This window comes from Thermobia domestica, chromosome 3 (genome assembly GCF_964235325.1).
Source record: "Thermobia domestica chromosome 3, izTheDome1.hap1.1, whole genome shotgun sequence".
NCBI classification, from domain to species: Eukaryota; Metazoa; Arthropoda; class Insecta; order Zygentoma; family Lepismatidae; genus Thermobia; species Thermobia domestica.
Window position 1 is genome coordinate 34,300,798 of NC_137456.1, and position 26,555 is coordinate 34,327,352.

Sequence of the window (26,555 nt, forward strand, 5' to 3'; positions counted from 1 at the left end):
ACAAAGAACAAAATTTGTGTCACGTACAAAAAAAAAAAAAAAAAAATATCATAAGATACTGTCAATCACTACTTATCTGAAATTTACATATCTAACGTACACAACAATGTTTTATATTATATCTACACGTATCAAACCATATTGTAGTACATTCCTTGTACCCAAGGCATGAAAAACTATGAAAATACATATAAGTCTTCAAAGGAAATGGAACTGACTGACTTGCACCACGATCACTTTCAGCCCTACATACAGAGGGTGTAAATTAATTCGGTGTCATGAATTTATGTGACGATTCCTTACATGAAATTAAAAAAAAAAAAAAAATCGAAAACACATGGTTCCTAAAAGTCCTCCTTTTAGAGTTACTTTCGAAACCATGGTTATTCACTTTTTCATTCATTTCGTGTAAGGAATCACCTACTAAATTTAAGACAATGAATTAATTTGCATATGTACACAAAGCTACAAAGTTTACATATAAATACTTTTACTCATAATGAGATACTCAAGCAATGTAGTTTTTCTTTATCGTACATCCAAAAGATAATTTATTGACAATGGTTTCAAGCGTAGCACAAAGCCTACTGATAGTGATCTTGTTTAGCTTTAGAACATGTTTAGCCTTAGAACATGTGTGGCTGTAAACGAGATCAAATGCATTATCAACTGGACTTTCTCTACTGTAACCCAGAACTTTGAAATGTGAATGCGGCATTACTTGATTAATTAATTAGCTTTGAATTCACTTGAAAGAAAATGATATTGTTTTAATATATTTCTTGCTGATAGATCCTTATTTACAAACCAAGTTCTCAACCCATTATTGAATACTCTGCATAATCGAATGGAAAAGAAAAAAATAAATCTTGCATATAACACTGAAGACAAGAGGCGTAACAATGAATTTGTAGCACGTAAAATATCACACAAAATTTAGTTTTGTGTTTCACATATTCACGTCAAAATAATAAAAACAAAGAAATTAAACTGTCGCCATAGTGTACAACTTTGTCAGAAGTAAAAAAAAAAAAAAAAAAAAGTGTTTCTGCTATATGAAAGTTTTCCTAAGGCATTTTCACTTCTATGCCGTAATATCCTTTACTTTTCGCTCTTTACAACCATCTTTGCTCAGCTTGCACATTTATATCGATTGCTTCTATTTTTACTATTTTCGATTACTATTTTTCTCGGTTTTTATCAAAGTTATAAATTATAGAGCTTAATAAAAATAAAAATTTCACTTTTAAAAGCCTGATAATAAAATAAACAAATATAAATCCTGGATATTTCGTCTGGTAATTCCAGACATAGTCGTGAGGAGGTAAGAAAAGGGTGTGGCTGGTAACTATTTCTATATTGGTGTAACCAGGCAATATGTGAAATGCTAGGGTCTGACTTAGCGTCACTAGCATTTCACGTATTGCCTGATCACACCAGTATAGAAATAGTTACCAGCCACACAACACCCTTTTCTTACCTCTTCAGGACTATGTCTGGCGTCACCAGACAAAATATCCAGGATTTACATGCGTATATTTTACTATTGTATACTATGATTCTATTCCAAATCACTAATATCTGAAGCTGAAGTGTGTGTCAATGGAATACAAACAAATTTGTCTTTTTCGATTCGTGGATTGCCAGGAGATTTTATCAGAGGTATTAGAACGCACTTCCTACCACCTTTTACTTCAAATGTTGCTAATTTGGACGATACACCATGAACTATAAATATGCCTAAATGAGATGACATACAAGGATAAATAAAAAAATCTTGAAGATTGGCAAATCGTTGACCAATTATGATGATATCATTCTTCGTTCTTACAAAGTTTCTCACAAACACAACTGTCTTCGAAGGGAGAATAAGTACACTGTCTCTCATAGATGAAACACACACGGTAAAACTACCGACAGTAAGTTGTTTGTACTGTAGAACACCGTCAGGCAATCCCTGCACCAGAGGTCCAGACGAATGCTGTTTTCGTAAAGTTACATTCACATCATTTTCTATCGGTTTACTAGGCATTTCCTCACACTCACGTAGCCTATTTAGTAATTGTTCCAGAGGAGAATGCGGAGACCTGACATACTTTTTTAACCTCTGAAGGTAGTTTTCAAAAGGAAAGGCACTAAAGTTGTCTAACGAGCCGTATCGCCTTACATCATTTGGGATGTGTATTAATGAATGTACATTATAAACTAGCATTTCTTCGCCATATCTCTTAATACAATTTCTTACGAAGTTTTTCATTAATATTTCGGCATAGTTTCACGCTTCATCATTTACATGCTGTTGCGATAATACATATGTGGCAACGAACAAGAGTAAGAAATGTTCGTATAAGTCCGGTCTTAGTACAAACGACAGAATCACTGGTCCCACGTAAAGCAAAAATTGTCGGAATTCTGTTGCCTTCCAGCGATCAAAATGTTTTAAACTTCGAGAACGTCTTGCAAATTCCCTCGGAATATAAGCCGCTGAGGTTTCGATCAGTTCTGAAAGCAATTTAGCACTAACTGTTGGTAAACGAACTTTCAAAGGTCCTCTTAGCCAAATATTTATTAATCTACGAACAACTCCTAGCAGAATCAGATGCATATAATCTAGCGGAAATTGTGCAACAACATCAAATGGCAACTCCATAAAAGGAGATATGCCGGTATGATGGTCTTCCTGCAACTGAGTTCTGAAGGTCTCATCATTTCGAAGAGGAGCATCGATGTCATCGAAAATCATCTGCGACTTATATACACCTTCTACTGTGCATTTCTCGCATGCGAAACGCGCATTACGAGATTTTATGCATTTTAAAAATGCACGTGCCGGTGCATCGCAAACAAACAGACACTTTTCAATATCAATCCTGTACCTATCTCCTTCCACGCTTATTCCAGTATCTATAATAATTTTAATTTCTCGCACAAAATCAGACAAATACTCAGTTACGTTCTTTGGTTTGCTGTCACCACAAAACACAGACACTACAAATGGCATGGGTATTGAAGACTCGTTTACAATACACAGCATGGACCAGAACTGTTTTGAGGTACTTTTGCCTAGCGGTAAGCCATCGACATTTATTTTCAGTGAAAATTGGTGTAACTCTGGGTTTTTCAAGCCACTTTTAATTGAATTTTCAATTACATGGCATAATCCCACATAAAAGTATTTGCCCCCTGCAATTTCTCTTATTAACACCGATGTCAATGATCCGGATTTCAACAAAGTTCTGCAGTCTATAGGCAATTCCTTATGACCGTGATATCTCAATATGGATAATAAATAACTCATTTATACTATTGTATGTTAAATTATTCTTGAAAGCCCAATGCATTAGGTCTTTTGGCAAAGAATTGTGTTCGGTATAGCATAACCAGACGAATGACTTAAGGATGAATCACTATCTTCTGCAACGACAGCACGGTTCACATCACACGAAGCTACATTACAAACACTGCTAGTTTCATGCCTAGGTGAAACAGGGTTTTCCATCACATTACTACATCCAGAAGTTACAGTAAGGCTTTCGTGGTTTTCAATGCTACCGGTATTCTTGAAAGTAATAGAACAATGACTAGATACAAAAACATCCCTTAAACAAGGTTCAGTAACTTGACATGACCCAGATGTCGAACGTTCAGTCCGTCCAATACATGGACTTAAGTGTTGTCTTACAGCTTTTCTAATATGGTAGTAATCTGTATTTTTTAAGTCTGATTTTTTGTATTTTGTCATTGCAATGACACTTGACACACATTGAAGATTTGCATAGAACCTGGTTACTTATTTACTCCGAATTATTTATTTCAGTTCCACTTTTAGCTTCTTGAGATTTTCGTCTTCGTTCTCTTCCACCACATCTGTCAGATGCATTCTTCAACCATCTTCCAGTGAGTACTTCAACTTCTTGTTCAGTTGAATTTTTGTTTATAATCCGAACCACCTCTGTAAGAAAAGTCCAAAGTAAGCTCTAATTTCAACAGCAATACACGTAAATTCAAACCAGTAGCAACAAATTCATTTTAAAACAAGATAGATTAACATAATATGAACACTGCAACTCACTAAAGAACGGAAGAAGTTAGCAAAAATATAAGACAGGAAAATCAACGAACTTATGAAATTTGATAATAATAATCATAATAATTTAGAAACACACAACACTATACTTTTAATTGTTCTCAGATTAATTAAATATTAAACACGCTTTTACACAAGAGCGGATCCAGAACGAATTCCTAAAGGGGGCGATATGGAGGAATAACTGCTAGTTTGAGTTATTTTAGTCAGTGGCGGATCTAGAAAGTAAAAACTGGAAAGGCCAACCAGAATCCAGACTATGATAGATATATCATGGGATTATGCAAATCATTTTTAATTTGAAATCCGTTTACGCGCCGATGAATATTATGGATAGGTTGGATGTTGACATTATGAACCTAAGTATTGTTCTACACATTGCATAACAGAAAAATTGTTACTGAAACTATAAAATGTTTCAAACATCTTTCAATAAAGAATAAAAGGCAACGCTTTCAAAAATATATACCTAATAGCTTCATTTATTTTTGTAACTCAATAGCCCCCCGACCCCGGGCTAGTTGTATTTACGAACGGACCTTTGCAGCACTGGTGCCTGTGCCTCTTTGGGGTTAGGGGAGAGAACGACCATTTGCTCCTTCCCCCTCTGTATCTGCTTGTACTTTTACGAACACAGCGTTACTATTGCTCAAAAAGTCAAACTACTCATAATTGTTGAATATTAGCATCTTATTTCCAACAAAATAAATTTAGATATATGAAGTATTATTCACATTTGCATCTGATTGTATTTCCAAAAATCTCCAGGAAAAGAAATATATCACAGTTCGTAACATATGATCCTCCTCACAAATTCTGTACGTGATCAGGTAAATATATGCACAAGATTATCACTCCAATCCAAACCCTTCAAGAGAAGATAACGATTTGTATTTCATAGTTCAATTCAATGATACAAGTACGGATTAATTCCTACAATTAGCGAAATTTCCGTCAGCTTATTCTATTTTTATCTCAATGTTACTTAATCACAAAGCATCTACTCATTTGACATTATAATGACTTAACCACCCAAATGTAGAAAAAACAAATAGTACTGCCACGTGTACACCACGTCAAGGAGTTTGATTTCTATGGTGTAATGTTCTCTCAATTAATACTGAAACCTGAACTAATAGTATATTTCTACCTCTTTCAGTTTTAGTAGAGATTAGAGACTAAATATATTCTTGGAACGCTGAATTTATTGCAGAAAACCATTTCTTGCTATTTATTACCTCGTTTTGTTTAGTCATCAACGTTAAAATAGAAAATAGTTGATTTCTGCCACTTTCGGTTTCAATAGAGGGTTAAAAAAAGATGCTTGTTATTCTTAGGACGCAAAATTGATTAAAAAAAAACTTTTGGCTATCCCTTACCGCTCTTGCTCCATGTATTGGTACATCAATATTGAAATCGGAAGCAATACATTTGTACCACAGTAGAAGATACAGATTTTGTTAGGATGCTTAATCTATTCCAAAACTCTGGTTCTCGCTAACTGTTACCGTTTGTTTTATGAACATCAATATTGAAACCGTCAGTTAATTTTTATCACTTTGAGCTTCAGTAGAGGATTAATGAAGGAGATGGAAACTATTCTTGAGAAGCTTAATCGATTTCAAAAAAAACATTTAATTCTATCTTGTACCGTTTTTGCTCTATGTAGATCAGTATTAAAACCGGAAGTTGTAGTGGATTTGTACCACTTCCGATTTTAGTAGAAAGTTCAGGATGGAGACTGAATATTTTTTGGGACGTTTAATCGATTACAGAAAACAACTCCTCGCTATCTGATATCGCTGAGATCGAACCAGCATTCTACATGTAAGAGGAACACTCTACCACTCTACTACTGGGCCACCGCGACTGGCAACAACAAACTCGATTCTTAACATGAGGTAGTAGCTGACGCTCTGGCGTTTGGTGTGAGCGGTCCCGGGTTTGATTCCCGGTGGGGTCACGCGGTCGAAAAGATGAGTTTTTTCAGGCTAGCCATCCTAAGTGAAGTTTTCCTGGGTTTCCCTCATTCATACCACGTAAATGCCGGGATGGTACCTAATTTACAGGTCTCAGGCGGCTTCCTTTCCTACCCATTCCTTTCCTCTTTCCCCGGATTGTGTGCTCATCGATGGACGTCATCCCTCAAACGTGATAGGCTTAAGGCCATAGATGTCGTTAATGGCCATAAAATATATCAATAAAATAAGAAATATATCGATTCCTAACATTATGTGCAAATTTGGCGATGATCCATCTACTAGTTCTTGAGATTATATATATATATATATATATATATATATATATATATATAGGCGTGGATCCAGGATATGATCATAAAAGGAGCTAAAGCACATTCAGGTATCATTTTAACCAGTGTAAAGGAGGATTGAAAGCCATTTTATCCCGTGTATTCCTGGCTGTCAAGGGATATATATATATATATATGGACACATGGTAAATATACAAGAAAGGAGTTTTAGTATACTGAACTCCATATAAATGACGCTACGTTTCAATGAACCGTTGTCATTTCACTTTAAAAGATTAAAAAAAAAAAAAAAAATTCGCTGCTTTTGGAACTACATATTTGACAGTTTCTTCCACCGTAAATATAAATTTGAAAGCTCCTTGAAACTCCGCCTATACGAGTTATTTAACAAAAAACACTCCTTCCTCTTCTAAGTTTTCTTTTTCAACAACACATGACTGATCCATCCCCATGTTAAAACAAAATAAAAGTATATAATATTTCACATAGCGTTATTCACCTGTATTGATTTCAACTAATCAGTTACTGAATCATGAGACAAGAATCTCCCTGCAATCTAATTAAAATGTCCCACTCACTTATAAAACTTATTTCAGATGTATTCCGCACTGCTGTTTAGTTTGAACTAGCTGATAGGTTTTAATGATTAATTCCTACATATTGTTCTTTTGAATCCAGTTTAAACCTGCAACCAGAAAAAAGATTTCTCATAGTTCCTGATGTAATCCTGGACCAGCCAGATAACGATTTAGATCAGTGGACAATATATATATATATATATATATATATATATATATATATATATATATATATATATATATATATATATATATATATATATATATATATATATAATACTTTCTACTCCAAATAACAACACGGTGCTGCTTGCTAAAACAGGATAATTGTATCATGGTTTAGTAAGCGATTTGTTCAAAACAGGTGAAAAACTATGTAGAAAAATAACACAATCACGGGGACAGATTGTTCACATGTTTTTGAAGAAAGAAAATAAACTTAGAAGAGAAAGGGGTGGCTTCCATTAAATAATTCATAAAGCGGCGATTTAAAGAACTTTTATACATATTTCTACAGTGGAACTGCTCAAATATGTAGCTCTACAAGGAGACATGCAGCTCCTTTTTAAAAAAAATTACATGCATGAAGAAGACAAACGGTCATTGAAACGTAGTGTCAAATTTTTCTACATTTGGGTGCTTAAGTGAGTATAATGTAAAGTAAGTATTACCATGCATCCTACAACGTCTGTAAATAGTTATGAAGTACTCATTACCAAAAACCAAGCTTCTTTGTATTTTTCAGCACAATGTGACAATAAATGTGAAAAGAGTAACTGAACTACTTAAGGACAATACCTTTGATTACGGAAAACACATTGGATTTGCGAAAGGCAAATTTTCCATTTGTTCCCGTCATGTTTGTATTAAGTGCTACATTGTTGGTCATAATAGTAGGCATTAACTTCCATATTAAATGATGAAGATTAGTGCCTCCGATACGTCTTAGGAACTGAACCTAGAATGAAAACGGAGTATTGCAAAATGACTAATGAGAATCATCAAGCAGCACACATCATAATGAATCATGCAAACTAGCTGATGATAACATGGGTTCCAACCTAGTCAAATACCTGTAGATCAGAGTTCGAATGTACAATAATAAATAACCCGGAAAGGGAATCTATAATAAAATTACCTTCCTCAATTATGCAACCGAGCAGACTGTTTCATGATTAATGAAATAAATGCTCACCAGAAATTGAGTCAAAGAAATAATATTTAATAGATGGGAAAAAAACTGAATAGATATACACCCACAACTCAACATCATAATTTGAATAATTACCCTATTCAAAATTATAAGACATTATTTAAAAAATATAGTACAACAATTTGTCTAGAGACACATTAGGCCACTTTTTCTTTTAAAGATTTTAAACTACCCTGAAAAGGAATTCCCATGAGCAACTGTTTGAATGTTTTCCTTGTCTCATTAGTAGCCTTGAAACGCTTTCATTTTATTCTAGCGCTTTTAAAGCTCGAAATAATAACAGATCTTACCAATGCAATTCAAGCCACAGGATCCCAAATATTAATACTTAAAGGGGACAACTTACGTGCTGTCTCTGGCCTAACTAAAGTGACCAAGCTACTCAAAGTTGTTTCAAAGGGATTTCATCTACGTTCATAAGGATGTGCTAAATGAGAATTCCCCTTCACATTATCCCATGAAACTAATCTGAATTACTTTCAAAACTAATAAACGAATAATTTCAAGACGGTTTAAAGCAAGTAAAGCTGTACACATTATCCTATATCTATTTGTGTTTGTTTTAACAATTTATCTTTGTCTTTATCAAATACGAATGTACGAGAAAATAAGTTTGATGAATACAACGTCAAAGTTGTCGAAACAGTACTACAAATAAGTGTTAAAAAATTTGATTGCTATGTTCAGATAAATCTTTTCTCTCAGTGAGAATTTGTTTCTACAAATTCATGTCATCAACGAAATGTTCATATACTCTTGTTGATAAATTATTAAATTTTATCACTGTTTTGTGCTTATATTTCCTTGCAGTAGAAACAGTTTACTGGGAGTGAAGCGTCCCTTTTCAGCTGAAGCCTAAGTACTACAACATTAACAAGACATGATTATGTGGAACAGTAATATAAGAAAGTAGCATACCGTACCACATGTTTCTTATAGTTGACTTCACTACAGGCTGTACCTAACTCTTTCAACTCTTCTTGCATTGTCACTGGTAACTTGGGGGCAGTTGAATGTAGAACATCTTCGCTATTCACATTTTTCTCCAATAACGTAAGAATATCAGTTAGCAGATTCGTATTTGTTTGTAATTGTATTTTTAGCCCCTCCAATACCTCAAGAACTCTCTTTAGCACAGCTGAAAGGAGAGGAAAATTTTATTAACACTTGAACATTCTGAAATTATGCATTGCAATGAACTTAAAACTCATTCCCTGCCTTATAAATAGGTACAGCCTGCCAAGAAATCTTTAACTTGAAATCCGAACCACAGGTACTACCACTGAGGATTAAATTCGGAACTCTCAGATTGGCGAGAATTTACATACTGCCAGAAGCAGATGTTAAAAGTCATGTGTATTACGTAAGGTGAATGAGAACTCACACCACTAAGGACACATTAGGATGTCTATCCCTCGTCCCTGTCCACCCTTGTCCAAATAGAAAAACAAATGAATGATGAAAAAATAATAAAGCAAAGAAGATTGCAGTGATGATAGCCCTGTTTCGGTTAAATTTTCAGGTGTCGAAACTGAAAGGCGCGATCTGAGCAAAAAAAAAAAAAAAAAAAAGAAGTCTAGTAGATTGAAATGGCAATTCAAATTATTGTCAAATAAATTAGCAAGTAATTATAACGAAAAACAAAGTCTGTGCAGCTAATATAGTATTAATAAAAGGAATTAATTCAGGCATTAAACTAACCTGTATCTTCATTTTGAATGTCCTTGCTACTTTCTTCTACAATTATTGAATATGATTTCTTGCTGATACTACACACACTGCTTGAATACGAACTATGTGGGGAAATTTCCTTAGCTTCAATACATTCACTTTGCTGCAATTCACTGGTGTTTGTTTGAGTGCTTCCTAAACAGATATATGACGTGAATAAATAGAAATGAATTACTACTAAACTTAACTTCATAAAAGCTAGAAACAACACAATGTTTTAATCCTTTATTTACTGACAGTACTTAAAAGTACCACTTAGAAACAATGGTTCTATTTCGGCTTAGTCGCTACTATTCCTGACCTGACTTCGAAGGACGTACACATCACATTCTCCAGAACAACTGGTAGATAAAATCAGTGTTCTCAGTTGCTCCATTTCTCTGCTCTGCAAATTTCTCCCTATGAAGTAGCAGTTCTGTAATCGTCAGAAGAGGTGCATATCCTTTTCTGTAATATTTCTTGTGGTAATTTTTGTGTTCACAGCCACTGGTATGTATTTTTATTTGTTTCTCTATACATAAGTAAGGTATGCCATGTATTGTTTATATAAACTTATGATATACATAACTGGTACTAAAAATTACCAACACTAAAAAAGATCATTAATATATCTTTTCCCATATTTTTTTCTTTTTTGTGCAGTTATTACATACCAACAGGTACTATGTCATGAAACAGATATGTAGTTTAAAATATGTGTAAATTCATTTTGTAAATAAAGGGTTAAAATAATTTAGACTCCCCAAGTTGTTTTGCAACGATGAGTCAAAAGATCTGCAATATTTTGGTCATTTATTTGCTTATGTGTCAATTAGAATGAAAGCTGCCTAGCACTAAACGTGCAGTTACTCTACTGCACCGTCTGAAGCAACCTTCTGCCCTATTTTTCGAGCCCGCGCTCATTTTCTCTTTCGGAGCGATGAATTCCTGCATTGAAGTTTACACCTTCTCTTGGTTGTTGAGGTATCACGAGTGCAAGAATTGAACTATGGATAAAAGAAAGTAATATCCCGAAGATGCAAGGTCTGGAGCATATGCTAGGTACGGTTTAGTTTCAAGTTCCTAAAATTAATTCCGAGTCGTTTCGAAGGTATGAGGTTTTGGATCTCTTCCTGTTTAAGATTGATTTCTTTTCATCAACATAGAGTATTTTTGGTACATAATGAACTGCTTCGGTCACGTGACACACACTGCGAAAGATGCAAAGCTTATGACTCATCCCTGCAATTGAAACGCTACACAACAACGAAATCTTTCAAACATCATGTATTTTAATAACTCAGATCCATACATGCAGTCGATTTGTAGTTTTATGTAAATTGATTTACTGTAATTTACAACTCTACGCAAACGCTGAACCTACTATTTACGTGCGCAACAAATCACTATCGTAACTTGAATCTGTTCAGTTGACGGGTGCAGAGACCACTCTACGGGAGATCAGATAATACGAAGATTAGACATCTACGTTACACATACTTGGTTCAGTTACATATACTTTATGAAAACAAATCTTAGTTTGTAGTGAAAATGATATTAAGTACGAGCAATATCATGTTAGTATTCCCGTTATTTCAACTTATTTGAAATCGTATCATATTAATTGATTCTCCTAGCATATGAACCTCTGCTATGTCAGATCCTTATCAGTTTAATTAAAATACACAAACACGTCAGCTGTCTGGAATGACAATGGTCAGCCTGCCTACGCAGAGCAGAGCCGTTAGTGATCGTGTCTTAGGGCAAATTCCGTACTACCTCAAGACCAGTAGAAGAGAGGCGTGCAGAGGATGACCACTTTCCAAAGGAAAATTATCAGTGCTCTGTTAAGAGGTGCGAGCGTGACAAGTGTGTCACGAGGGACTGTGCCCAGACTACAAAACTCACTGCAAAACCACATCGCTGAAGAGAACGGTAGTCAGAAGAAAATTCTCAGTCACAGATCCCACCAAGGATTAAAGCAGATCGTTATTCCAAACCGCTGTGGGACTGCGTTGCAAGTGACGAACGAACTCAAGCAGCACCTCCTAGAGCCTGTGTCAATAATGAAGTCCGCAGAAAGTTACATGACACGGACATATGGGGTCAGCTGTACAGCCTTAATTACTCATAAAATAAACAACGCTTTAACATAACGCCAAAGGTGGCGCAAACTATAACAATCACAATGACTGGAAATATGCGATATGGTGAGGCTCCCCTAAGAACCCCCTTTCGTAGTTATTTAGGTATTAGAAAGCTTGTTTGCAATGTCGCTCTCGTTCCGTCGCGGGATTGATGGAATGGAATACTCCAAAAGTTGACCCACTGAGTACGCAGTTTGTAACGTACGTAAACTACGTGTAGGTTGGTTGCAGGGTCATTAATGCAGTTTCCCATCGAGAAATATTGTCTACGGCATTAAGAGCACATTTGGTGTGAAACGAAGGGTTAATGCTTAGTTGTGTGGTCCAATCTGTCTTAGGCTAGGTATGGCGTATGCAACGACTATTCACAGTTTACTGGTGCTGGGGCATAATCTTACAAACTTAACAAGTGTTTCTCAGTGGTGCTCATAACATTGAAAATGTCAATATTTAATTCAGACACACTATTGCGGAACGAGCGAAAGCGGGTTCGGAGCCCCCCACGAAACGTCGTTTTCTCTCTTTTCCCTTATGTCCGCTTCTACCTAACATATAGTCCCTACAGCATTTTCTATATATTGAAAACTTACTTTTATTCCACTCCCAAATAACAATCATATAATACGCTTTCCTCACTTGAACTCATATCTCCTGCAGTTTTGCATGAGATTTAGTGCCGGTACCGCCTTCGGCGGCTGTTTCCATTAGGGAATATGAGATGTCGTTGTCATGGGACTAATAGAATGGAGTATTGCAAGGGCGGACCCAGTGGGTGCGCCGTTTACAATAAATGTAAGCCTCGCGTAAATTGGTTACTGGGTGCAATACATCCCCCTTCCTCCGCCCCTCCAGAAACAACTTGTAACGCAGAGGCATAGCATGCTAAGAGAAATGAAAAGTTCAAGAATATAAGTACGCTGACCTAAATTTAACTATCACGCTTTTTTTTCAATTAACAGATTTTACCTTTTAAAAAAAGTGGCCCTCGCATTCTTAATATGCACCACGCATGGGTCTTCAGCTTAACGTGATCGGCATTTTTGCTGTTTTAAATCGACACAGAATTTCATACACAGTACACCAAACTTATCACTACAACTACTTTACTAGGTTATTGGTACTATTCAGTTACTACTAGTGAGAATAAACATTTCGTACGTACTAACCACTTTAAGGTTGCACAATTATTATGCACCCTGTAATCAATCTACACGAGGTTTACATTCATTGAAAACGGCGCACCCACTGGGTGAACTTTTAGAGTATTCCATTCCAACAATCCTGCGACGGAGCGACAGCGACATCACCAAGGTACTAATCAGAAGCAGAATAAACCGCCGAAGGCGGTAATACAATCCACAAAATGCAATATCTTCGGCAAGGTTCTAGAGCACAGGTCCCCCTTCTCATTTAGCTGTACCAAAGACAGAAAACAACGTGCCCTGCGGGGCTCTAACCCGCCTTCACTCGCTCCGCTCGCTCGGCAATACTATATGAGTTTAATATTAAACTTTGATACAGAAAGGAACCAACCTAGCTACTAACCTATATAAGGGGACCAGTGTTCTAGAACCTTCCCAATACCTTCTCTACAGACACATGTGATTTATCAAAAAATGTCTCCTTTGTTGCTGCCTTCTCCCAATAACACTTCCCACCATTGAACTTAAATTTATAAGTTTCCCCTAGTTTCTTTATTGTCACTTCCTTTCTACACTTGCGACATCGTGTTCTTCGATTCTTTACTCCTTGGTTTCACGTAATTAAAGTAACTCTTCGTCCTTATTTGCGTATAAAATACAAAAAGTAAATACTATCACAGCCAGCACACATATTCGCCATTTTTACAATACACGAGCTTCATTATACCGTCATCTTCCACAATGAGTGAACAGATTCCTGCTATTTATTACCAGTTAAGGGAAAAAACAAAAAGTTTCCTGTAAACTTTACATCACTCTCTCCAGCTGCGCGTCGATAAGTAAGACTGCATTAAAATGGTGTAGTACAGTAGAGCAAAGTAGGGATAGGAACCGGTTAGCTGAAGGTAAGAAAATTTTGGTAATAATATACATGAGAATCTCCTGATCTGCATTTTTTCTGTGTTCTATTACCACTTCTACATAAATACCATAAATTTTCTACGTAGTGCAATAGTAAGAAGTATCCATGTGCACAAGACATGCGATATGCATTAAATTCTCCCCGCCCCCCCCCACATAGTCATAGATAAAGTACAAGGGCACTAAACGTGCAGGTATAAAGTACAGGTACGTTTTTTTTTTATTTTCGTATCAGTCGATAAGTAAATAAAAATCACTTTGTTACCCCCTTTGTAAGTTCGTACATACTCAATGAATAATCCCTAAAAGTATGGGCTTCCTGCTCCTTCGGGAACTGATGGAGCTCCATGTATACTATATCCAAAATTTTTGACCCATTTTCATAAAATTAACAGAGTGTAATTCTTCGTTTCGGGTTAACATCCGCAGATGATGACCCCAAAATACAAGTACAAAACAACATGCCCTGCGGGACTCTAACCCGCCTTCACTCGCTAACGCCCGCTCTGCAATATTATGTGACTTATCAAACTTTGGTACAGAAAGGGGGACCAGTAATCTAGAACTTTGCACGTCCAATCCGGGGCCGCCATTTGTGGAAGTTAAGCCCTCGCTTCTTCGTAAGCATATGAGCTGGAGCGGACGTTGTAAATTTAACTTATAATTTCTTCCGTAATTTCCGTCTATTACAGACTTCAATACTCAAATTCGCTATATGTCCTTGGTAATTTTTCCAAATTTTTGTTAATCGCAGCGTGTCAAGACGGAAATTAACCCACGTGACCTAATAGATGATACCGGAAAACGAATTTGGGGGAAGGTTCTAGATCACTGGTGTCCCTCCCCTATAGGTTAGGTTAGCAGCAGGATTGGTTCTTTTCTGTACCAAAGTCCAATATTCAATTCATACAGTATTGCCAAATGAGTGACAGCGCGTAAAGGCGGGTTAGAGCCCCACAGACGTTTTCTGTCTTTATTATAGATCAATGGGAAGGGGAACCAGTCATCAAGAACCTTGCCGAACTTGAGTTCCCGCTACATTATAATTCCTGATGAAATTGTTCATCAGTAAAATTACGACAAGTCATGCACACCGTCATTACATGCAGATTTTCTAGCAACATATTGTTAATCTTTACATTATTATTGAAATTTACGACCTAAAACAAGAAAAATGTATTATGAAATTTCGGTCAATACATTTATTACGTAAATACGAGACAAGTGGAATACTACCAAGTACTAAATCTACAATAATAATTTATCTCATAATACTTCGAAATTCTCAAACTTACCACATGTATACATTACTTTCACTGTAAATCTTTTCCATGTTGTGGCGCTATCTGGAATATTACAAATTTGTTTATATCAACCAACAGTCTTCAATTTTGCTCATCACTTGTTACGCGCCTCGATTGTCCCTCGCTCAGAACAAATGACGTTCAGCACGCGAAGATTGAAGAATTGTGGGTAATGCAGAGCGCATCCCCACCACGGTCAGCGTATGGCCCGAAGGCCACAACCGTCGCAGTACCGCGTTGACGGTTACCCCGACAAAACCGCCATCGGTCCGCCAGTGGTTGCAGTTACTCAACCGACTCGGTGTCTCCCGCCTCGTTCCCGCTCGAAATCCGATTATATACCGCCATAGTAGCGATCGGCCCGACGATGTACGGCGGACAATTGCTCATGGGGGAGTTGTCAATTTTAAAACTTGATCTTGATTTTCTGCGTGGGAATTCCATTTGCGGAGAGCGCTTATGCTCGCTGTTTCCATACTTGACCTGTGTTCTGTGCTGTTGCATATTAATGTTATAAAAAGGATTGATGGACGTAGTAGCAATGTAAACTAAAAAAATCTTCGAAGATAGGATAATAAACTTACTGTAGTGTTGTCACTTTCCAGAAGATGGTACCGAGACCGAAACTAGTCTCGATCTCGATCTCGTCTCGAATTTGAGACCGAGTTGTGCTTTTCGAAATCGAGACGAGACCGAGACTACTCAGTCTCGTCTCGATACCATCTCTAGTGTTTTCTTTGACAGATTTAATACATAATGTACTGTAGTGGTATGTATAGTCTGTATACTGTAGTGCGTATGTATGGAGAAAATTTATTCGAATAATAAAATTTGGATCCTCGGTTAACACGAATTTTTTTAACACGAACTCCTGATTTTTCAGTCCCTTGGAATTCGTGTTAACGGGGGTTTACTGTATATAATTAATAAAATCTCATATTAGGACTAACTTCGCACACCAAACTTTTAACAATGCGACTTTTTAAATTCTGTTCATCATCTTTATTATTATTATTATTATTATTATTATTATTATTATTATTATTATTGTTATTATTATTATTGCAATAGCTATATGAAGCAATTGTTTCGGCCAATTTCGTTAATACACAGCATTCAACAACCGGTAGTTGTAGAAATCAGGCTTTTACAACAGCAATTGTTAGCTCAATCGGTAGAGCACAGACTTATGGATTCAAGGGTTACGAGTTCGAATCTATCCTAAGTCAAAGGATTTTTTTCTGATATAATTCTTGAGATTGAAATGTTTCACTCTTCATCTTTATCTCGTAATTCTGAATAGAGATTTTTGGATGTGAAAGAAAAAAGTATACTAGGATATAAGAAAAGAAAGATAAATTACATGACACCTTTTGCAATTTTTAACTATATTTTCACCCATCTAGGACGTTTCTAAAAAGTTCAGACTTCTAGACCTCCTTTTCGCTCTCTTACGTGTCCTTTAACTAATTTCTACAATTACTTATTGAGTCTAATTTACTTATAATTACTTATTGAGTAATTATACATATATTACAGATGTCTTATCTCTTTCTCTTTTCTCTACATTATGTCTTGAGATGAGTGTTTTGACAATAGGTTACAGACACGATTTTACAAAATAATTCGATCTACGATATCAGTGATACATATTGTGGTGTTTAACATATAAAGCAATAAATAGAAAAACTGAGAATACGAATCTTTTCGTGCACTGATGCTTCAAATCTGTGTCTTTACTCCCTATACCTATGTTAATTCCCTAGTCAAAATAAAAACTCTTCAAAATTAATAAAAAATTCTTATACAACCATCCCTTCCTTGGAGTACTGCGCGGTCACATACTCGTCACTGCGATGTAAAGGCACTTATGGCGACGACGATACAAGGGTATTTTTCTGCAAATAGAAGTTTCTTTTGAAATGCGTTGAGAAATTAATACTTGCAAGAATGCTCTTCTAGTACAAGTATATTTTAGGCACACACTAATTTACCTCCCACCTCAAAGTTCTTCAATCTCCATAAACACTTTAGCATTTTATATCGTAAAGGTCAGATCCACCGTTATTGTAACAGAGTGGTGCTTCAACGATTGACCGTAGAAATTCAACCTCCGATTAGTGACAATTTCACAGCCTTGTTTTATTAGAAGTGTACTATTTAGTCAGTAGAGAAGAGGCCGTTGATCATGTGTCAGAGTTGATGATGGATTTTGGTGATTCAGAGTAGGTCACAGTGAATGAGAAGGTTCATGGTGGGTCAGAGTGGGTCAAGGTGGGTAGTGGGCCATGGTGTGTCACGGTAGGTGGTGAATCCGTGGGTCGTGGGTCACGGTGGGTAGTGGGTCGTGGGTCACGGTGGGTAGTGGGTCCGTGGGTAGTAAGTCAAGTTTTCATTGACCCACGCCAACTCTAACCTCATCCATGTTACAAATTTGATCGAGATCGGTTGGGCGGTTCAGGAGATTTAGAGTCGCAAAATAGTGAATTTCAATTTTATATATAGCTATAGATAGATAGCAGAACGTGTCCTAGCATTTTTTTTAAATCGCTTTTATGAGTGGGGGCAGTTTCTATATCAGGAAAGTTGGTAGGAGGTTGATATATAAAATAATCGAAAACGATTGATATTAGTCTCGAACCTACACTGTTCTGGTTCGCTGAGATGCATAGTAATAATTCCGAAGTTGTTCAAATGCAAGCTTATCCACATCACCATAAGGGCGAGTGGGAGGAGAAGAATTTAATATGCAAATTGCCCGAGATTAGTGTTGAATCCATAACTTTTAGAGTCGCGGAGATGAATAATGAAAATCTTGAAACCGTTAAAGTTCAAGTTTAGCCCGCATCGGCATTGAAGGTGGAAAGGCCGAGGTAAAAAGTAAAATATTGAAATTGACAGACATTACTGTCAAATTCATAGTTTCCGGAGTCGCTGAGATGAATAGTGACAATCAAGAAGAAGTTCAAGTCCAATGTTAGCCGCCGCTATGGGGGGAGAGGGTGTGAAAAATAAACTATCCAAACTGACCGATGTTGTTGTCCAATCCATAGTGTTTGCAGTCGCTGAGATGAATAGTGACAATCCTAAATTAGTTCAAGTTTAGTACCTATCAGCACGGTGAAGAGCAAATTTTCATCAATTGCTGTCTGACGCAATGAAACTGGTACGTTCAGCTAATACTGTACGTTATTAATAGGGGAAGTGAATGCTTGGTGTGGGCGAAAGTCGCGTAAATGCAATAATTTCAATACTCAAGTTCGGAGACTGGTTATTAATGGACCCTTACAGTTTCAGTGGCTAACTTACAGAAGGTAAGTATAATCAATGTGTTTTAGACCAGAACTTCCAGTATTAAATGGGCAAATATATAGATTAAATCATACAGTACTAAGCACATCACGTAGTTCAACTTACGCTAATATTTAATGCGTCCGACCTTTGCTCCGCACGGTAACTCTTGAACGAAAGCGAACTTTATAATTCTTTTTTTTTATTTTTTTATATCGATAGCTGTAGTAATGATCACTGAGAGATTCGTTAATGAAGGTGATCCACATACCGGAAGTAGTAAATATTAATCACTTCTGGTTTTAATGTTTATCATTATAGACCCAAAACTGTAATAGAAAGCGAGAAAGAGTTTTCTGCAATTAATTGAGCTTTCCAAAATACATTTCATCTCCATACTTAAAACTACTAAAATTATAAGTGGTAGAAATTTACTACAACTTCCGGTTTCGTTTTAGTCTATATAAAGCAAAAACTATTAAAGATAGCGAGAAGCTTTTTTTTTTTTTTTTTTTTTTTTGCAATCGATTTAGCGTTCTAAGAATAAGTACATTCTTAACTCATAACCCTTTACCCAAACCAGAAGTAGCAAAAATCAACCATTTTCGGTTTTCATGGTGATCACTATAAAATAAAAACTAATAGATAGCGAGTAATGGTTTTCTGTAGTCGATTTAAGTGTCCCAAGAATAGACCCTGCCTTCATCCTTAGCTCTGTACCCAGACCGGAAATGATAGAAATACACTACCATTTCCGGTTTCAATACTGATCTACATGTATATAAGCCAGTGGTTCTCAAACTTTCCGATAACACGGACCCCCCTGTTCATTCGGGAAGAAATCTGCGGACTCCCTTGCAATGCTATCTTAAATTTCAAATAGTATTAAAAATATACTAATTAGAATTATTACTGACAAGAAAGAGATCAAGAAAAATAATGCAATAAGTATTCTAAAGATAAGTCTACTTGATTGTTTCCTAGTGAACGGAATTTCAATTGAAAATATCATAACTTTCAAGACTACATTTTTTTAAAAATTTCTTTTTAGGAAATTCGCTTGATAAACAACGTTCTCAAATGTGGGGTCACTAATGTGAGGAATGATATTCTTTGTCTTTGTTCATAAAGGCGTTGTAATCTGGAATAATTTTTGTCGCCATCAATCTTAGGTCCTCATTAAGACAATTTTGCTTTAAGGTTTTAATACTACAAAGGGTAGAAAAGGTCTGCTCACATAAGTAAGTAGTAGGGAAAGGCATCAAATGTTGCAATGCCTTTTTAGACAACTCTTCGTACTCACAGCGCACACGCAAACCAATTTGAAAATGAAATGAAATCTTTGAGTTTTACGTCCCACGTTTATGACGGTTAGGCTAAAGGAGACGGTGATGATGAGTAATGAATGAAATGGTGAAATGAAGAAAGTGGTAAGAAACGGGATAACTCTAAGGAAACCCACGCACACGGAATTTGTCCACCACAAAGTTCACTTGGCGCATCGAACCCGGTACCCCAAGCACCAAAGGTGAACGCTCTACCACTGAGCCACCGCGGCCCCTCACAAACCAATTTGAGTCAAGAGTTACTCGCACTGGCGGATCTAGGAATATATTTTTTGAGGGGTTTCTCATCTTTTTTTTTTTAGCACAGGAATGACTAACATTTGCTACTTTTTAAAAAAAATAATCTGGAATTGGTGGTATAATGGAAGCTTTCCGCCATTTGAAGATGAAATCCATGAAATTCTGAGGCGTCGTACAGTTAATGTACAACTATTTTTGAACAAAGAAGGAACTGTTTTTGAACTGTCCTAACAGAGAAGGAATTGCTCTCACTTGAAGTAATCCTATATAACGGTTAACCAACTTCAGGACAGAAATTTTGTAAAGTAGGAAAACATTTAAATCTACAAACGTAGGTATGATTTCTAATTGCTTTCTTTTTAGTAACTGAAAAAATACTTTTTGCATAACAGCTGTGAGTTCCATTTCTATCATTTTAAGTTTTTAGGCGTCGTGGACCTCCTGGCTAGGTCCCACGGACCCCACTTTTAGAACTACTGATATAAACTATAAGAGATTGCTAGAAGCGCCTTTCTAATCGAATTAACACTCTAAAAATAGGTATCATTTTTTCTCTTAACATTCTATTCAAACCGGAAATGGCGGAAATCAATCTCTTTCGGTTTTAACGTTGATCGCTATAAAGTAAAAACGGTAATAGATAGCGAGAAGAAATTTACAGCGTTACAGTACGGATTAGGTTCGTAACCCCGGATCCACTGTATATTAATTTTATTGATTTGCAGAAAAATTTTCGAGATTATCTAATATTAGATGGATAACTAGATTAGATAGCTAGTTCGGATTCGGGTCAATCACATTTGAAATATAACCAGGTCTGCAAAATTAAATTAGTTTTCTGATGCTCTGGATATGTTTCCTGATTCTTATTGATTTCGACGTGCTGAAACGGAAAATGACCTCCATTTGCCCGCATCATTTCAGGGTTTCAGACAAATGAATAATTCCCTTTAAAATCCGTCAATTTTTTCGTGTTTGTGTAAGGTTATACTTAGAGACGTATTCCCCCCCCACCGATTATCGTAGAGCATTGAGTCGTACCTTTTTTTTTAATCGGCGGAAAATGTACGAATACTTTTAGTCAAATGCACCAGTGGGAAATTATGGACTGAAAACTGGGAGAAATTATTCTTTTCTTTCAAAAAATGTAGGTTAGGAACCCTGCATGATACAAATATAATTTATATTCGAAAAATAACTTTTGAACACTAGTAATATAATCTGTAAATTTGGTCAGGATAGGATAAAACTGAGATGGGGAAAATATATTTTTTTTCCTTATTTCCTCCTAAAATTTTCCCCAGTTCATCGTAATTAATTTACAAATTTCCTCCGTAATTGTCCTCCGTAACTGCAGTAGAGAAATAAATTCTATATCAACTTATTCCTTAACACCATGATTCCATACAATAATACAATCATTCCTGTACCCAACACCAGGAGGGTAATTAGGTACCGAGAATATACGAAAAAATTCCTTTCTTGAAAAAAATGTTTATTTTTGGTTGGTAACCCTGCGCTGTACTTGCATGTGAACAAAATATCACCAAAATAATTCTACGCATCATGAAATATACCCAAAATCATTCCAATACCTATCGTAGATTCAGCGAAAAGACTATATTTATAACTACAAGACATTTATGAAATTGGAATAAAAGTTATCTGTATTAATGCTTATGGAAGGGCTTCTTTTTTGCCTTGTAGACCTCTCCTGGTGCATTTTTTTTTAGAATGTTACTGGAATGTCCTTGACAATCATCCCCCAAAAGTCCATCAACATGGTAACATTCGATTTGCCTTGATATCTATTGTCCATTAACCTTAAATCCTGATGGAACCGCCCCCCTTGTTCTGCGCTTACCAAGTTTTCGGGGAAGTAGTCACCATGAAAACGCAAGAAATGGATCTTTTAAGCTCATGGAACAACCAAGAGCTCTGAACACTGCCAATATATTTTGGAAAACTTACCTGTAATTTGGCACTTTCAGATTGCACAAGAACTTTTCCACTTCTACAAAAGCAATCCAATCCTGTTTTTCCGTGTCATTCATACGTTCAAGAAAACGAGGGTAGGTGACGAGTTTCCTTGTATCAGGTCCAACCAAAATGATTTCCTTCAGTTTTCTATCTGATAAACCTGGAAACTTGGAGCACAGATACTTGAAACATTCATCATCTTTAAGGAGAACTTGATGAATTGCTTTACAAGACGTAACTTGATGTGCAGCGGTGGTGGCAGAACTTTATTAGCAGGAATTAGGCTCTCACTCACATTTGCCAGTCCATGTTTGAGAGCATCTCTCTTTGGCCACTGTTTGTCGGTACAATGACTTTCTTTGTCACAATTCTCCCATAAGCAAAGGAAACATAGAAATTTGGTAGGCCTATAACCCGCTTTTGCCCCAATAACATAGAGAGCACTTTAAAATGACCACATACCAACCACCCGTGTTCTTCATACTTTATTTCTCCAGTGCTAATTTCAGACTCTCATAACGTTTCATTCACGTGAGTGGAGTGGCCAATTGCAAGAGATGCATATGTATTGCTATTATGCAGGAGAACATCTTTTAGACTGTTTTTAGATTAATCGTTGAACAACCTCCAACTGTTCCATCAAACCAAAAATAATATTACAATATACAAGGGCGAAATTAGGAACAGTTTTTCACGAGACCGGTACCAAGAAAACATTGTACCTGGCGCAAATAGGTTACTTTGATTTCAATCGAGATCCTAATAACTCAGCAGAATCCTTAGGCAGTGCAAGAATTTTATTCAAAACTTTTTCTTTAGTTTTGGCAACACAGTTATGGTATTCTACTTTTTCTAAGGTAATATTTTCCATAAGTAGAAGCTTTGCTTTGAATATACTTAAACACAAACAAACTATTTGCTGAGCAAATAGTTTACTTGTGTTTAAGTTTTTCTAAGAGTATTGGACGGCGGGGCATGAGTGATACTTCGTTGGAATCTGTGTTCCATGGGCTTTCCAACGAGATATCATTCATGTCCCTATGACAATTTGGCGTCGCCATGGTTGCCAAACGGGGGAAAGTGGTGGTGGAAGGGAAATACAAGGTGACCATAGTAAGATCGAGGTTCCGAATTTTTCAGTTCCTTGCCATTGGATCTACGCCCCTCATTTTTTATGTGCGTGGATTCAATGTTTGATCTGCATGTGAGATCTTTTTTGCGTGTGTACGCCAATGATCAGAGTTACCAGAGCCCCGAAAGTAAAAGAAAGTAAGGAAAACAATTTTCTTCATCTTCTTCTTCTAAGGGTATGGAGCGTAGAAGCACGAGTGATACCACGTTAAAATATGTGTTCTATAACTTACCAACGAGGTATCATTCATGTCTCTGTAACAATTAGGGACATCACCAGGGCTGCCAACTTAAAAGTTTACTAATCTTTTGAGATGTCTTTATGATAATAATGATAATGATTTTTTAAAAAGGAAAATGTGTCGTGATGGGCAAATTCTGACTTGATTTTCGGACTCAACGCCCCAAAATCTATAAGAAACGACCAAAATGTCCCGGACACCATGTTGGTCATAGAACTGTGTAATTAATTGAGAAAAAAAACAGAAAAAAAGAAGAAAAAAATGCTTCCAATTTTATATCCACTGCTTTCTATCTTAATAGTAGCTGAAGTAGCTGTTTTTTATATGGAGCGTTCAGAGCAAAAGGCAATCAAGCCATAAAGCTGGGAGAAAAACAAGCATCATATTTGTACAGTAAACTCTAATCCTTGGAAATTTTAAGTCTTGGACGGTATGCTTAATTATATGAAAAATTTTACACTGTTTTTCTTTCCTCTTTACATTGGCGTACTTTACCTTGATTTGAGACTCTCAAATTTCATCCTATTTTCCACTGAAAAGTATCTGCAGCTCTACAAAGAAATAATTATATATGGTAATTATGTTGAAAATCATTGTAATTTGGCTAATGACGAACACTTTACCATTTAATGTCGCAAAGGTCAGATCCACCAGTATTGTAACAGAGCGGTGCGTGAGCTAGAATTCAAACTCCGATTAGTGATAATTTCACAGCCTTGTTTTTTTTTCAAGTGTAAACTCTGTAGTCAGTGGAAGGCGTGGATCATGGGTCAAGGTTGATGGCGATGGGTTTTGGTGGATGATGGGTCAGAGTGAGTCATGATGGGTCACAGTGGATCATGGTGGGTGCTGGGTCGGAGAGGGTTATGGTAGGTCGTAGGTTCAGTGGGTCATGGGTCACGGTGCATGGTGGGTTAGTGGGTCATGAGTCAAGTTTCTATTTACCCACGTCATGTCTGTGCACAATCATGCAACTGTAGGACTAACCGCCACTTCTATTATCGGGTGTAGATCTAATTCACATACGGCATGATAAATATATGGGGATATTTATCTAAATAGGAAAATTGTCCTCAATGACTGAGACCGGCAACACCTGGAACGAGTGGTCAACAGAGACAGGAGAGCAACTGTGCAACAAATCAACAATGGCTGAGCTAGAAACGTCTCCCAGTGTACAATCAGTCGGAACATGCGTATGGAAGGCGTCGCCCTACACGTGTGCCACTGCTAACCCAGCATCATCGGATACTCCGGCTTGCATGTTTCACCAATCACCACGGATGAGCATTGCAACAGTGGCGTAACGTCATATGGTTGGACGAGTCACGTTATCAACTGTACCATGACGATGGGAGACACCGTTTGTGGCGTAGACCGCATGAAGCGATGGATCCCTCATGTCAAGAGGGCGTGGTTCTGGCTGGTGGGGCATCAGTAATGATGTGGAGTGCATTTTCTTGGCATGGAATGCCCCCCCTGGTTGTTCATTAAGACACATTAACTGCTCCGCGGTATCGTCAGCTGCTCGAAGCCCGTTTCTGATGCTTTAACACCCTGACGATATTGCAATCTTTTAAGAGGACAATGTGGGGCCACATAGCCCCAATATCGTCCGTGACTGGTTCGACGGGCATGCAGGTGAGATCCAACGACTGACCTGGCCACCCAGAAGCCCTAATATGCACCCCATTGAGCATATCTGGGATGCCCTTGAACTCAGGCACCGGGCATTGGATCCTCAACCCACGAAGAGGCCACAATTGGCTGTCGTTCTGCAGACTGTGTGGTGTCAACTGCCTCCGAACGTGTACCAGAGACTTGCAGACTCCGTTCCACGCCGTATCGATGCACTCCACAGGGCAAGAGGTGGCCCGGCCAGATATTAAGTGGGTATTCCATGAGTTTTGCTCAGTCAGTGTAAATCACACGAAAAAAATCATATATTTGGAGTCGGATAGGAGTATGTTCACGATCAAATTGTCGAATCTGTTCGTACCTTGTAGTGTTGTATGTTTGTGTGATTGTGCCCGTCTTCGTTGTTCATTGGAATATGGTTGCTGTAATTGCATAATTACGTGTTTGTTCCTGATATACGTGAAGTGACAATGAATTCTGTAACATCTCTGTTGAATGAGCCATTTTCAAAAAGAACTTTAGAAGTAAAGGTGCTTGTGAAAAAAATATCTGAGAGCCAATTCCGACTCTCAATATAATGCAAGTAATTAGAAGTTTCCATCGATCATTTACAAGGAAGTTGAATCTCAACTTGTACGAACAGCATAAGTGGTTATGTGGATGTGAAATTAAAAATCCTTTGTTTTCCTTGTTTGTTGTTCGGGGTGGGAGAAGATGCATGGAGTAAAAAAGGAGTTGTGGATATACAGCATCTGCACGGCAAGATAATAATAATAATAAACATGAAAATTCGTCAGCTCATATAAAACATGTTATTAATCTCCCTGTATTGGGAAATTTGAATATTGCTGCACAATTAGATGCAGGTTATAGGCGGACCAATGAGAATCACAATAAAAACGTGACGCAAAACAGGTACGTGCTCAACATTAGCATCAATTGCATTTGGTTTTGTGGCGCCTTCCAACTGGCTTTAAGAGGACATCATGAAACAGACTCTTCTTCAAATCCAGGCGTATTTAGTGGATTAATTAATTTCAGTGCTGAACTTGACAGCGCTCTCAAGAGTTATTTAGAAAACGCAACATTTTTTAAGGGTACATAAAAAATTATACAAAATCAGCTTCTCCATTGCATGCTAGAAATATGCCATGAAGAAATCGCTATTATTATTATTATTATTATTATTATTATTAATAATAATAATAATAATAATAATAATAATAATGATGAAAAACGAAGTCATATATTGTGCCCCACCTAAAATTCAAAGCCCGAGCCGCCACTGCATATTTGTAATCTACCGTTATTTG

At 36.8% G+C, this 26,555-nt stretch overlaps 2 protein-coding genes across 2 annotated transcripts in view; one reads left to right on the plus strand and one right to left on the minus strand.

Annotated features, from left to right (window-relative positions):
• Positions 1–26,555, plus strand: part of LOC145680265 (uncharacterized) — a 329,870-nt gene that overhangs the window by 269,783 nt on the left and 33,532 nt on the right. The gene's annotated exons all lie outside the window — the stretch shown is intronic.
• Positions 3,787–15,674, minus strand: LOC145680261 (uncharacterized). Its single transcript, XM_081750605.1, has 5 exons — positions 15,366–15,674; positions 9,852–10,016; positions 9,074–9,288; positions 7,736–7,895; positions 3,787–3,952 (listed from the first exon to the last, which is right to left on the minus strand). Exons 1-5 carry the CDS (start codon positions 15,376–15,378, stop codon positions 3,795–3,797), a joined length of 711 nt encoding a protein of 236 aa, XP_081606731.1. The 5' UTR covers positions 15,379–15,674; the 3' UTR covers positions 3,787–3,794.